The 14,826-nt window shown below is 34.7% G+C and overlaps 1 protein-coding gene across 1 annotated transcript in view; it reads left to right on the forward strand.

The window, feature by feature from the left end:
• The window catches only part of LOC126881401 (kinesin-like protein KIF19), a 676,869-nt gene that overhangs the window by 599,647 nt on the left and 62,396 nt on the right, over positions 1–14,826 (forward strand). Inside the window, exon 5 of the mRNA XM_050645662.1 lies at positions 5,906–6,055. Coding sequence (XP_050501619.1) covers positions 5,906–6,055 — 150 coding nt within the window. The remainder of the gene's footprint in view (positions 1–5,905; positions 6,056–14,826) is intronic.

Raw genomic sequence — 14,826 nt, forward strand, 5'->3', positions numbered from 1 at the left:
ATTGAGATAGTGCACCAAAATTTGAGAATAAGTAGACCATGACATAACTAAGTAATATCTCCAGAGGCGGAAACCAGAGTGGCGGATGAGGGTAGTTAGAAGGGATAAAAGTCGCGGTTTTTATTTTTATTTTTTGTGTCGCTCATGATGGAGATAGAGCACCAAAATTTGGAAGTAAGTAGGTCATGACGTAACTAAGTAAAATCTCCAGGGGCGGAACGCTGCTTGGGGTACAAAGAAGTGGTAGGCAGGGGTGAGTATAAATATATATGGGGTTTTTTTGCCGTTCGTGATCGAGATAGTGCACCAAAATTTGGGAATAAGTAGATCATGACATTACTAAGTAAAATCTCCAGGGGCGGAACGCTGCGTGAGGGACAAATGTTGTGCCGGGTCACAAAAGGAAATAATACACACTGCGACTTTGACTCCTTAAAACTACGCTCATCCCCAACTCTGGTTTCCGGCTCTGGGAATTTTACTTAGCTAAGTCATGGTCTACTTATTTCTAAATTTTGGTGCACTATATCAATCTAGAACGTCGCAAAAAACCCCTTATATTTTTTACATTCACACCTACCCCCACCCCTTTATCGGCCACGCAGCGTTCCACCCCTGGAGATTGTACTTAGTTACCACATGACCTTCTTCTTCTTGTTCTTCGTCTAGCCATTCACGTCCACATCTGAACATAAGCCTCTTCAAGTCTTCCTTTCCATTGTTTTTTGTTGTACGCTACTTGTAGCCAATTTTTCCCGGCAGTTCGTTTCAGATCATCTGTCCATCTCATAGGAGGTCTGCCTCTGGGTCTTTTGTGTTCGTATGGTCTCCAGGTTAGAATTGTTCTGTGCCATTTGTTAAGATCGCTCCTAGCTACATGTCCAGCGTATTCCCATTTTAATTTTAGTGATTTTTGTACCACATCGGTGACTTTGGTTTTCTGTCTTATCCATGTGTTTGTTTTTCTGTCCTTAAGTGATATGCCAAGCATTGCTCTTTCCATCGCGTGTTGAGTGATTCTGAGTTTGTTTGTGCATGTTTGTGCCCCATATGTTAATATCGGAATAATGCATGCATAAAAAACTTTAGATCTAAGATGTAGTTGAATTTGCTGATTTCTGAGTATATAGTTCAGTTTGCCGAATGCTGCCCATGCTAACTTTCTTCTTCTTTTTATTTCTTCCGTTTGAATTTCCCTATTTAGCATTATTTTTTGTCCTAAGTATATATATTTTGCAACTTTTTCTATAACTTTGTTGTTTATTATTGTCATCATTTCTTCGGCCTGCATGACTTTTGTTTTGTTTAAATTCATTTTCAGTCCTATGTTAGAAGATTCTGTGTGTAGTTCTGAAAGCATGGTTATGACCATGACCCCATGACCTACTTATTCCCAAATTTTGGTGCACTATCTCGATCATGAGCGTCACAAAAAAAATAATAAAAACGGCGACTTTGACCCCTTATAACTACCCTCGTCCCCCACTCTGGTTTCCGGCTCTGAGGATTTTACTTAGTTATGTCATGGTCTACTTATTCCCAAATTTTGGTCCACTATCTCAATCACGAACGTCGCAAAAAAACCTTTATATGTTTTATATTCACCCCTACCCCCACCCCTTTGTCGGCCACGCAGCGTTCCGCCCCTAGAGATTTTACTTAGTTACGTCATGATCTACTTATTCCCAAATTTTGGTGCACCATCTCCATCATGAACGTCACAAAAAAAATAATAAAAACCGCGACTTTGACCCCTTATAACTACCCTCGGCCCCACTCTGGTTTCCGGCCGTTGGTGAAAGTCATGTATCCAACTAACTCAAGATATCCCCGTATAGTTTTTCCATATTACTTATCACGCACAAAATCCGCTTCTATCTCTCCGACTATAATAAACCAACAGTTTTGGTTAACCTTATCAAAATAAATATTAAAATAATTATATCGTTGCAAAGCCGACTAGGAGACCTTTCAAATGAGGTATTCTGTGACTTCGATTTGTGTTTGAAAAAGCCGTCGATTACTCCATTACGCCAACACTGACAACGTAAAGTCAAACAAATATACATTATAGCAATGAATGATCATTCAAACATTAAAATTGGCACGTTTTAAGATTTTGTTTTAAAGTCGTCTATTTCTGAAGTAATGATTTATTCTATACTTTGCATCATAGTTTACTAAGTAGATACTTAATTTTGGTTAATCCTGTAAAAATAAATATTCGAATAATCTTCTTCTTCTACGGCACTACAGCCCAAATTGAGCCTTGGCCTCTTTTATTTTTTGCCTCCACCCTTGCCTGTCTGTGGATGCTCTTCTCCATACACGGACTCCTAAAAGGGCTTGTGCGTCGCTGTTTACTGTGTCTTCCCAGCGCTTTCGTGGCTTCCCAACCGGTCTCTTTCCTTGCATTCTAGCATTCAGTGCTCGTTTTGGTAGCCTATCCTCTCCCATTCTTATCACATGTCCGGCCCATTGCAATCTTTGTAATCTAATAAAGTTTGACGGGGGCGTTTCCTTATAAAGTTGATAAAGCTCGTTGTTGTATCGACTTCTGAAGATTCCGTTTTCCCTCACAGGTCTTAGTATTCTCCTAAGTACTTTCCTTTCGAATGTGTCGAGTTTGTTTTTGGATGTTTCTTTCATCACCCAGGCTTCACTGCCATAGCATGTTATTGGTCGAATTAAGGTTTTATAGATTCTCATCTTTGTATTTCGGTGGACACTTTTAGACCGAAATATATGGGAGAGTGCAAAATAAGCTCTGTTTGCCTGCGTTATTCTCTTCCGTAATTCTCCATCTTCTGATCCGTCGGCATATATTTCTACTCCCAGGTATGTAAACTTTTCAACCGTTTCAATGTCATCTTCATGTATAATGTTTTCTGGGACTATATTTCTTCTCGTCTGAGTCATTATTTTTGTTTTTTCTGTGTTAATTTCAAGACCTAGTATTTTTGTTTGTGTTTTTAACTCTGCATATGTTTCCTGTGCTCCTGTTGATGTTCTACTCATAATATTAATATCATCAGCATAAGCGGCCAGTTGAACCGTTCGGTTGGTCAGTAGATTTCCTCATCCAGTTTGCATTTGCCTAACCGCATACTCCAGTGTCAGGTTAAACAATGTTGGGGCCAGCCCATCTCCCTGTTTTAGTCCCTGCGAAACCACCCTGTCCGGTGGTTTTGTATTCGTACACATGCCTGAGTTTCATTCATTGTGGCTTTAATGAGTCTTATTAACTTGTGTGGTATTGCCAATTCAGCCAATATATAGTATAGTTTGTTCCTTTTGACTGAGTCGTATGCCTGTTTGAAGTCTACAAGCACGTTGTGAACATCAACATCGTGTTCCCATCCTTTGCTCAAGATCTGTTTCACTGTGAATATTTGATCCAGTGTCGATCTTCCCCATCGGAAGCCCGTCTGATACTCTCCAATAATATTTTCTGCTAGTGGTTGGAGCCGCTGGTTTATAATATACGTGAGGACTTTATATGCTGTACGTAGTAGAGAGATTCCACGGTAGTTTTTGCACTGGAGTTTGTCTTCTTTTTTATAGATCGGGCATACTATACTTTTCTTCCAGTCGTCGGGTATTCGAATAATACATTGTTGCAAAGTCGATTAGGAGACTTTCAAACAAGATATCACTTGCCATAAGGTCACATTTAAAATTATCGGTCACAATAGCCCTATGACGTCATCTATGACTATTGCGTCACCTGTTGTGACTAGTTTAGAAGCCTACGTCCGGACGCGTCCGTTTATTTCCTAAGTATAACCGTTCAGAAGATACAAGGGGATAGACGGCTTTCGGCTAGCACTGATAGGGCAGTCAATGAGGGTATTTGGCTCCGAATTACATCCTACTACATCGATTTACTTGATATTTTCACAGTAAGTAGGGAATAGCTCAAGAAACAAAGTCTACCCTATGCCGATGTGCGTTTTTATCTTGGGGGTGGTTCTCGCCCCTTCTCGGGGGTGAAATTTTTTTTAATAAAATAGCCACGGAAGAGGCTAGAGAATCTAATTCTAAGCAAAAACTGTTCCATAATTATTTTTTTAAACTCGATACTTTTTGAGTTATTCATGGTTGAAAATTAGCGATTTTCATTGAAAAATGAACCCCTTTCGGACGGATTTTTGCGAATAACTTAAAAAGTATGCATCTTACCAAAAAAACTATATAAAAGATTTTTGTAGCTTATAAATAAACAAAGAGATTCATTCCTTCATAAATCTTCTAGTTATAATAGAAAAATAGATATGGTAGGTGATAAGAGTTTGTTTTTTGGTGCATGCTCAAATCGGTGTATTCAACTTGAAATAAAAGAGAAACGGTTGATTTTAGTTGTGTAATGGTACTAATAACTTTGATAGTGCTTTAAAAGGCCTTTAAAATGGGCAGTATTAAATGCCGATGCCGATTACATTCAAACTAAGCGAGATATGCTCCAAAAAAATTGATGACTAATGTATTTTAAGAAGAAATGTTAAGTATATTTAACCCCTCATCCATCAGAATATAAATACATCGTTTTCCTTCTACAATACTTTTTATTATAGTGTTATTTGTACGTTCAAAAAGTTGGACTGGTTTAAAATGAAGGATTTTTGGAAAAAAATTAGACAAAATTATAGAGCGCATTTTTAAATTTTCTAAAAAATCTTCCTTTTTCCCCTTGTAACTCGAAAATGATAAGAGATACGAAAAAAAGATGTAAGGCAAAAATATAGAGTTTTTTTAGATAAAAATTTAGTTTTAATATTTCATTACTGTATCTGTTATCATTTTCAAGTTAAATGGACAAAAAGGAAGATTTTTAAGAAAATTTAAAAATGAACTCTATAATTTGATCTTATTTTTTCGTCAAAAACCATTCATTTTAAACTCGTCCAACTTTTTAAACATAGAAATAACACTATAATAAAAGATATTGTAGACGGAAAATGATGCATTTACATTCTGGTGGATGGGGGTTAAAATTACTTCTCATTTTTTCTTAAAAAACATTAGTTATCAATTGTGTTTGCAAAATATCTCGCTTAGTTTGAATGTAATTTACCTTTAATATTGCTCATTTTAAAGGTCTTTTCAAGCACTACAAAAGGTATTGGTCGCATTATACACATAAAATCGACCGTTTCCCTGGTATTTCAAGTTGAACACACCAATTTGAGCATGTAGCAAAAAAAACAAACTCTTTTCACCTACCATATCTCTTTTTATATTAATGCTAGAAGATTTATGAAGGCAAGTGTGTCTTTATTTTTTTATAACCTACAAAAATGTTTTATACCGTTTTTTTAGTTAGATGCATATTTTTTAAGGTATTGGAAAAATGGCCAATTTTCAACCACGAATTACTCAAAAAGTATTGAGTTTTCAAAAAAAAATTATAGAACAGTTTTTGCTTAGAATTAGGTTCTCTAGCGAATTCCTTGGTTATCTTACCAAAAAATTGTTCACCCTCAGAAGGGGTGGGAACCACCCCACAAGATAAAAGCACACATCGGCATAAGGTAGACTTTGAATTAGGAGATAGGTAGAGGCTATTCCCAAAATTTCATTAAAATCCATGCAGTAGGATAGAATTCGGAGGTAATATCCTATTCTTGCTCCCATTGACTGGCGTATGAAACAACTTTGCATTTTTAATTGTCATTATGATGATTGTATTCTACACGAAACTCGTCGCTTTGCTTGGTTACAAATAGAATATAATATGTATTTCTTTAAAAGAAACAGTGTTTATATTATCATTATCTTAGTTTTATCAAATTGTGGTTTTGCGAATATACTTATAGGTACTTGGCCTTCTTTAAATGCATTTCGCCACATTATGTAATAATGTATTATTTTAAAATTGAGAATTTCTAAAATAAATATTTTTTAGGTCACTATGTCATACCTTGAAATTTACAATGAACAAATTAGAGATTTACTTAATCCATCATCAGGATTTTTAGAATTACGGGAAGATTCTAAAGGAAAGAGTATGCAGGTAGCTGGATTATCTGAAGTTTCAACAAATAGTACTGACGAAGTAAGTAAAATAAAACCGATTATAGTTTCTCCAAATTAGCTTGTTTACTCACTTTAATTTTAATTTTACAAACAAACAAAAACACATTAATAACTGGGTTACATTAATAACTGGGAAAGAAACAGAAGAATAGAATGGAAGGACCACATAAGCCGAATGACAACAAATAGGGTAGTCAGGACAGCGAGAGACGGCTCCCCAATAGGAAGACGATCAGTGGGAAGACCACGAAAACGATGGAACGACAACTTACTAGAGGCATATTGAAAAAACAAACAGAGTCATATCTATACAAACAGAAGAATAAGAAGAATAGAAACACGGAAAAAGAAGACAGCAAGGCGATATTTTTTAATTCAAAATTTATCATGAATAGGCAATTCTTTCCACTTTTTGGATTTTAAATAAGTTTAATACAGAGTTCTTAGACATAAACTCTATAAAACCGTAGATGAACCTAAATTGTAGATAAACGGGTCTTTTGTCCTCGTGAAGATTTAAGGGGTATAGGTTTAACCCCAACTGTTGAGTCTCTTTTGGGTCGAAACTTTACTTCAGCAGGTACTTCTTTTTCTTGCTACGCTCTCATGTTCGCTTGCTGGATCTTTTTGTTGAGTTTCGTCGCAATTTTGCTGATTACATAGTAGTTCTTCTTTGTTAACGGAAGTACAAAATGCTACGAAATCTACTTCCGTATATTCAGAATGACTGAGGTTATTTTGTATATGTTTTTTCTTGGTCTATTGTATCTCACAAAAAAGGAAACCTATGAGGAAATACGAGGGAGATGTGGTATAGAAGAAATAAACATGTGGACCAAAAGAAGAAAAATAGAATGGAATCAACACATAGAAAGAATGACAGAAAATAGAATAGTACGAATAGCAAGAGACAAATCGCCAAATGGAAGAAGATCATTGGGACAACCGAGGAAAAGATGGTCAGACAATGTCAATTGAGGTTAAAAACCGAAGTAAAACAGGCATTGAGCCTATTTATAAAGTAGGAATAAGAAGAAAAAAAAGCAACCTTGGCGTTGCGTGATACTTTTAGATCAACTGATATTACTAGCTTCCGTTCGGTTATGCTCATTTCTGATTATATACTGACTAAGTATTTAGGTTTTCAATTATATCGCTATAATATTAAATTATTGCCCTCTTGTATTAAATCTATGGAGTAGTCTAGATACAATGTGTCAATTTGAAAAGGTCCCACCCTCTATAATTTGGTCTCCATAGAAAATCTAAAAATATGCAAAAACACGTCAAATAATTTGTGAGGGGGACATTTTGTAGACCAGTTTTCAACTACATTACATCAACCCTCTATAACACAACCCCCAAAATCGTTAATGAAAAAGAGGGTTAAGTGATCTCTTATTTTAAAGCTCGTTCAACTACCTTTGCAAAAATACAAGATATTTATAAGTGTATATTATATTTCTTTTCAGAATTTTTTGAAAAATCTCCAAAAAATTTTTGGAGTTTTTAACTCGATACAATTTAAAAAGGTCCCACCCTCTATAATTTGTCTCCATAGAAAATCTAAAAATATGCAAAAACACGTCAAATTAATTTGTGAGGGGGACATTTTGTAGACCAGTTTTCAACTACATTACATCAATCCTCTATAACACAACCCCCAAAATCGTTAATGAAAAAGAGGGTTAAGTGATCTCTTATTTTAAAGCTCGTTCAACTACCTTTACAAAAATACAAGATATTTATAAGTGTATATTATATTTCTTTTCAGAATTTTTTGAAAAATCTCCAAAAAATTTTTGGAGCTTTTAACTCGATACAATTTGAAAAGGTCCCACCCTCTATAATTTGTCTCCATAGAAAATCTAAAAATATGCAAAAACACGTCAAATTAATTTGTGAGGGGGACATTTTGTAGACCAGTTTTCAACTACATTACATCAACCCTCTATAACACAACCCCCAAAATCGTTAATGAAAAAGAGGGTTAAGTGATCTCTTATTTTAAAGCTCGTTCAACTACCTTTGCAAAAATACAATATATTTATAAGTGTATATTATATTTCTTTTCAGAATTTTTTGAAAAATCTCCAAAAAATTTTTGGAGCTTTTAACTCGATACAATTTGAAAAGGTCCCACCCTCTATAATTTGTCTCCATAGAAAATCTAAAAATATGCAAAAACACGTCAAATTAATTTGTGAGGGGGACATTTTGTAGACCAGTTTTCAACTACATTACATCAACCCTCTATAACACAACCCACAAAATCGTTAATGAAAAAGAGGGTTAAGTGATCTCTTATTTTAAAGGTCGTTCAACTACCTTTGAAAAAATACAAGATATTTATAAAATACATTATATTTCTTTTCAGAATTTTTGGAAAAATCTCCAAAAAATTTTTGGAGTTTTTAACTCGATACTTAAGGGAATAGACGCAAAATTTAGGCTCCAACGCTTTTTAAATGCATTCATGTTTTTCGAATCCTAAGAAAACTGACAATTATTATTTTTGAAAAATTTAAACGCGTAATGAAAGATTACCTATCTCATTCAAAATTTCTTTTGAATGAGATATTTGAAATTAAAAATCACACTAAATTTTCACTTTTTCACCTCTGAAGCTTATTTAAATTAACATTATATAAGTTTTTATGGACTTCTGGCTCTCGGCAATAATGTAATCTTTCATTCTGCACTTGAACTTTTCAAAAATACGTATTAGTTTTTTCATGATTCGAAAAAAATGAATGCATTTAAATAGCATTGGAGCCGAAACTTTGCGTCTATCTCTTAATATCATTACGATTTTACTTGATTTTTTCAAAAATTCTTCTAAAAATACTCAAAATACTCCAATACTCATAGAAAAATTCAATTTAGAGTGTAATACTCCACAACAAATTTTGGAGTTCTGAACTCGATACTTAATATCTTTACGGTTTCATTTGATGTTTTCAAAAGTACTAAACATAAATATAAGGTTTGCTAGAGGGTTTATGTAATTTAGTTGAAAACGGGTCTACAAAATATCTCCGTCACAAATAAATTTGACGTGTTTTTACATATTTTTAGATTTTCTATAGGGACCAAATTATGGGGACAGGACCTTTTCAAATTGACACACTGTATATGACAAGTATGAGAAGGAAACATAAGCACTATAGTCTAATTAATTACTTACCATTTTTACAAGACGGTGATTCATTGTCAATCGCCATTCAATATTAGTTCATTAAAATAGTGTATGCGTCCTTGAAATTATTGTCGAAGTATAATAGACTACCTACTATTTGAAATTTATGTAGGTATTTTAACCAAATTCAGTGGAATTAAATTTTGATGCTGGTATTTGAAGCTGTCAATTTTTGAAATTATTCTTCGCGAAGAAGAGACAAGAGCGAATCCAGGACCAATTTTCGGGAGGTGCCATGAACTGTTTTTGGGGTGGGGGACCGTAGGTACGGAAGGGGGGGGGGAATTTTTAAAAATTAGGGTTACAATGGTGAGTTTTAAGGCACTTCTCATACACTTTTACTGTGTGTGAAAAGTGCCTTAAAATTCACCATCCCTGCCCTAGTATTCCTAGGATTCCTACACATTTCTCCGGATCAAAGTGCAGTTCTTTCAACAAGTTTAATAATACCGTTTTTTCAATGCTTCTCCTGTCAGGCCTTGTTCTTCCCTATTTCTTGATTTTCAGTAATTATTTTTAGGTTCTCATAAGCGTCAATGTTGTTGACAAAGTCTTCACAAATGTTGTTATTGTATTAAATGTCTGTTGTTGTATATAAAATTTAGGGAAAACTTTTCCACGCGGGATACGTCTGTCGTTTCGTCAAATATGACAGACTAATAATTTGCACTTTGAACCACATCCATTATTTGTTCAATTATTTCTACACCTTAACATTAATTGATTTTGACTGGTGCTATTAATGTATGTTGCTCAGAAAGATGCTGTGGATAGGTGTTATTTAAAAGTCTTATATCCTGATCCGATTTTAAACCTTAACAATTCCTCCACTGTTAGGTCCAGTATCTTCGTCCAGAAGCAGAAGGCCAACATCACGATGGTCTCTTAGAGGAATATTTTGTCGACCTATAACACGAACACTATTGACAATTCTCTTGGTCATAGTCTTTCTTTATTTTTTTTTGCATCTGTTTAGACCTCTGAGAGTCTATCTGATTAATGACTGACTTCTGAGAGTTGCGATAACTTTGTAGAAAATTCAGCTCAACCTGAACGCACTCCTTGTGGTATGATGTTTTTTCATGGGTTTGTATGGCTCCGTCTTTGCTCAAGAGTTTGGCGAAAGATGTTAAAGGTTTAATGACAAGGCTTTGGGCTGTCATCCCTTTATTGTGACCATATTTTTCATTAGAAAAAAAACGCAATATTTGTAAAACCATTCCTTTTCACTGTGCGAAATTACCATTCAACTCCTTTGTTCCAAGTGCTAGTGACCCAAGTAATGCTTTATTTCTTTTTTATTCTTTGTGTGAAAAGAATATGGAAATTGGTACGATTTTGTTGGCTGTCAAGGTCGTTCTAACAATTGTCCCTTTATAAAATTATTAACATTTTGATTTATAAAACATCCTATGCCATTCTTGAAGCTTCCATTACAGCCTTTGTTCAATTCTAGTCCAGAAAACATATTTATCCCGTTTTGTACATATACAGGGTGTCCCGAAAATATTGGTCATAAATTATACCACAGATTCTGGGATCAAAAATAAGTTGATTGAACCTCACTTACCTATATACAATAGTGCACACAAAAAAAGTTACAGCCCTTTGAAGTTACAAAATGAAAATTGATTTTTTTTCATATATCGAAAACTCTTAGAGATTTGTTATTGGAAATGGACATGTGGCAATATTATGGCAGCAACATCGTATAAAAAAATTAAAGTGAAATTTGTGCACCCCATAAAAAATTTATGGGGGTTTTGTTCCTTTAAACCCCCCAAACTTTTGTGTACGTTCAAATTAAATTATTATTGTGGCACCATTAGTTAAACACAATGTTTGTAAAACTTTTTTGCCTCTTAGTACTTTTTCGATAAGCCAGTGTTTATCGACATATTTTGAACATTTGTTGAATCCACCACATATTTGTATATGTATATGGTTAAGTACGATTATAGAGACCTGTTAATAATCTGAAAATTTATTTATAATTTGCAAGTTTAGGTATATTTTGAAAAAGAAGCCACATCTCGATAAAAGGTGACTTGTCAAAAAAAGACTAAGAGGCAAAAAAGTTTTAAAAACACTGGGTTTAACTAATGGTACCACAATAATAGTTTAATTGGAACGTACACAAACGTTTGGGGGCTTTAAAGGAACAAAACCCCCATAAAATTTTTATGTAAATATATTAAAAAAGAAGCCGCATCTCGATAAAAACTGGATTATCGAAAAAATACTAAGAGGCAAAAAAGTTTTAAAACGTTGTGTTTAACTAATGGTATCACAATAATCAATTAATTGGACCGTACACAAAAGTTTGGGGGGTTTAAGGGAACAAAACCCCCATAAATTTTTTATGGTCTAAACAAACTTCACTATAATTTTGTTTGAAGATGTTCCTGCCACAAGAATAATACATGTCCATTTTCAATAAAAAATCTCTAATAGTGTTCGATATATTGAAAAAAATCGATTTTCATTTTGTAACTTTAAAGGGCTGTAACTTTTTTTATGAGCACATTTGTACTAAGGTAAGTTAGGTTCAATCGAACTATTTTTGACTCCAGAATGTGTGGTATAATTTATGACCAATCTTTTCGGGACACCCTGTATAATAATATGTGTTTGAAATTAAAAACTGCAAATATTTAAAAATGAATAACCATTTTCAATTTCAAATATTTAAAGTTATATTTTTTTAAATTCTCGGAGGGGGCCATGGGGGCCATGGCCCCCTCCCTGGATCCGCCCTTGAGAAGAGAAGCAAGCAATTTGATTCAACCCGACCTGTGAGATTTTTTTGAGTGTAACAATTCATTGGAGCGAGGTGTATTAACCCTGGTAAAAAACAGGAGTTACTCCACTGCACTCCAATGCTCCAGACCAGCGGTTCTGAACCACCGTGTCGCGACACACTGGTGTGTCGGAAGAACCTAGCAGGTGTGTCGCGAGATTTACGAATACGATATTTTTATTTATATTTTTTTACTTGTTATAATATACCAATCAGGCATTCAACCATTTTTTTTAACTATTAGGTATATACCACGTTATACCAATCAATAAAGTGCCAATCCGTAATTGTTTCCTCTCTAACTGTTTTTAAAATTTAACCGACATAACTTGCGTTATGAATAGTTGCGCAAAGCGGGAGATCTTGTTTCTTATCTTTAAGACGGAGCAACACGTAACGTACGCCGACGCGATCCGATTAACCAGTTTTTGCTTTGAACTATGCTCTCAGTTCTCATTTCTCAGTCCCAGTCAGTAATGAGTTTGAGTAGTCCGTCACAGGTGTCATAGGTCACAGGTCATAGTGAAAATCAATTCGTGCAACGTAGTGGTCACGGTTCTTAGACATTACTAATAAAGTCTAATAACCGTGCGTAGTGGTAGTGTTTTGCTGATTACAAAATATTTTATGGTTTTTCATGCGCCTGGCGACAACAACCCTTTTTACAGTTTATAAAGCTAAGGTAAATTTAGTGTATATAAAGTATGTCCGCTATATCTTTTCCCGTGCATGAAATTATTCACGAATTACTTTTTATACTAGGTCTCTTTTTTTTTACTCACAGAAACTAGTATCGCAAAATTAACCCACTTTTTGACGTTTATATTAATTATTTTCCATGACAGTGTCATTATCGTATTAAATTTGCCGTGCTTATTATTTTATTTGCATTTATGGTTTATTTGGTTTTATAAATCAATAAGTTATATTTATTTATCAATAAAATGTAATTGGTTTTATATTTATAAAAAATAAACATCAGTCTTGTTCTAGCATTCATACGAGTAAGACCTGTGCCAAGTATAATTAAAATCTAGTTTACCTTATCAGTAGTAATTAGTGTATTTGATTTCGATTTAATAGTGTATTTTAAAAAGTGATTTCTGGACAAAATTTGTACGTATTGCTTTCTTTATATTATTAAACCATTATAAATTGTATTTAATTTATAAAAAGTGCATACCAGCGGCTGGTTTCACCAGTTTGCTGGTTCTTGCTGACCATCCAGCATAATGGCTTTGAATGCAATTCTGATACCAGAACCATTTAAAGAAAAAATATAACACGAAGCTATTGTCTGTATCTGCATGACAAGTACAAACATACACAGTAATCCTACAGTTTCTACCTCAACCATGGCCCTTCAAAGTGCTACAAATACTCAAGCTACTACATCAATTTCGTACGTAAACGCTGCAAAATCTTCGCCGAAACCACCATCCCTACCCAAAAAAGAGCAAGCCATAGTCCTTCACGCAGAAGAAAACCTTAAACTTCTAGATTACGTTAAAGCTATTGGTGATGTCATCGGACCAAAAAATATTTCCTTTGCTTCCAGAATCTCCAACAATAGAATCTGCATATATCTAGCCAACCCAAATCTCGTTGATCAACTTCTGAAGTCCCACCCAACTATCCAAATCGGATCCCTAATTTTAAGTATTAGGAAACTTGTCTCCCCGACAAAAAGAATATTAATCTCGAATATCTCTCCTTATATTCCCCACCAACTTGCAGAAAATGCAATCAAGAGTCTTGGTCTTCAAATAGCCTCCCCAGTGTCTTTCCTTAGAGCAGGAATTCCAGGTGATGAATATTCCCACATCCTCAGTTTCCGCCGCCAAGTGTATGTCTTTTCACCCTCTGATAATTTCGAGCTTCACACCTCCTTATTAATTTCATTTGAAGGCAATGATAATAGAATTTTTCTTTCAACGGACAAGATGGAATGTTTCGTATGCAAACAGGCTGGACACGTTGCGTCAAATTGCCCCAATACTTCATCTGACAATGTGTTATCACAAAATTCTACTCTTTCTCATGACCCAACTCCCACTACCGAATCAACGCCACAGCAACAGCATACACAACTTGTGACAGACAATGTGTTATCTCAAAACTCTACTATCTCTTATGACCTAACCACCACCACCGAATCTACGCCACAGCAACAGAACACACAACTTTTCTCCCATACTGAATCACATCAAGCTGAAGACGGTGATCCAAACAACATAAATATTCAAAAACCTTCTTCAATTTCTTCTACTCCTCAAACCCTACTGCCAACTTCTGAAGCGAGCAAAATAATTCCCACCGAAGAGAACATTCCCACTAAAAATCCATGTGAAAAAACCTCTGAAGTAATGGATCAACAAGCTTCACTCGGAATCATAGGAGAATCATCCAGTACATCTGTGAAAAGAAGTATTGACGAAACGTTATCCCCTCCCATCGAAAATCTGAATACTAATAATCCAACGTTTGCTCTCCCTCAAACACCACGTCAAACCAACATCCAAAAGCCCAAAAAACCTAAACGCACAGCACCTACTCCTGACGCACTTAAATTTTTCATGAATAAAAATTCCACAACACTCCCATTAAACTATGATCAGCTAATAATGCTAATTGAAAATACCCAAGGTAACAATTCACCTATAGAAATTATCCAGGAATACACAACCGATCTCCCCGGTTTAATAAACCTATTAACCATATCTTACCCATACCTATCAGACAAAACTACGAAACATCGCTTCACCCGACTTAAAAATAAATTGAATCACTA

Source organism: Diabrotica virgifera, chromosome 3 (assembly GCF_917563875.1).
Source record: "Diabrotica virgifera virgifera chromosome 3, PGI_DIABVI_V3a".
NCBI lineage: Eukaryota > Metazoa > Arthropoda > Insecta > Coleoptera > Chrysomelidae > Diabrotica > Diabrotica virgifera.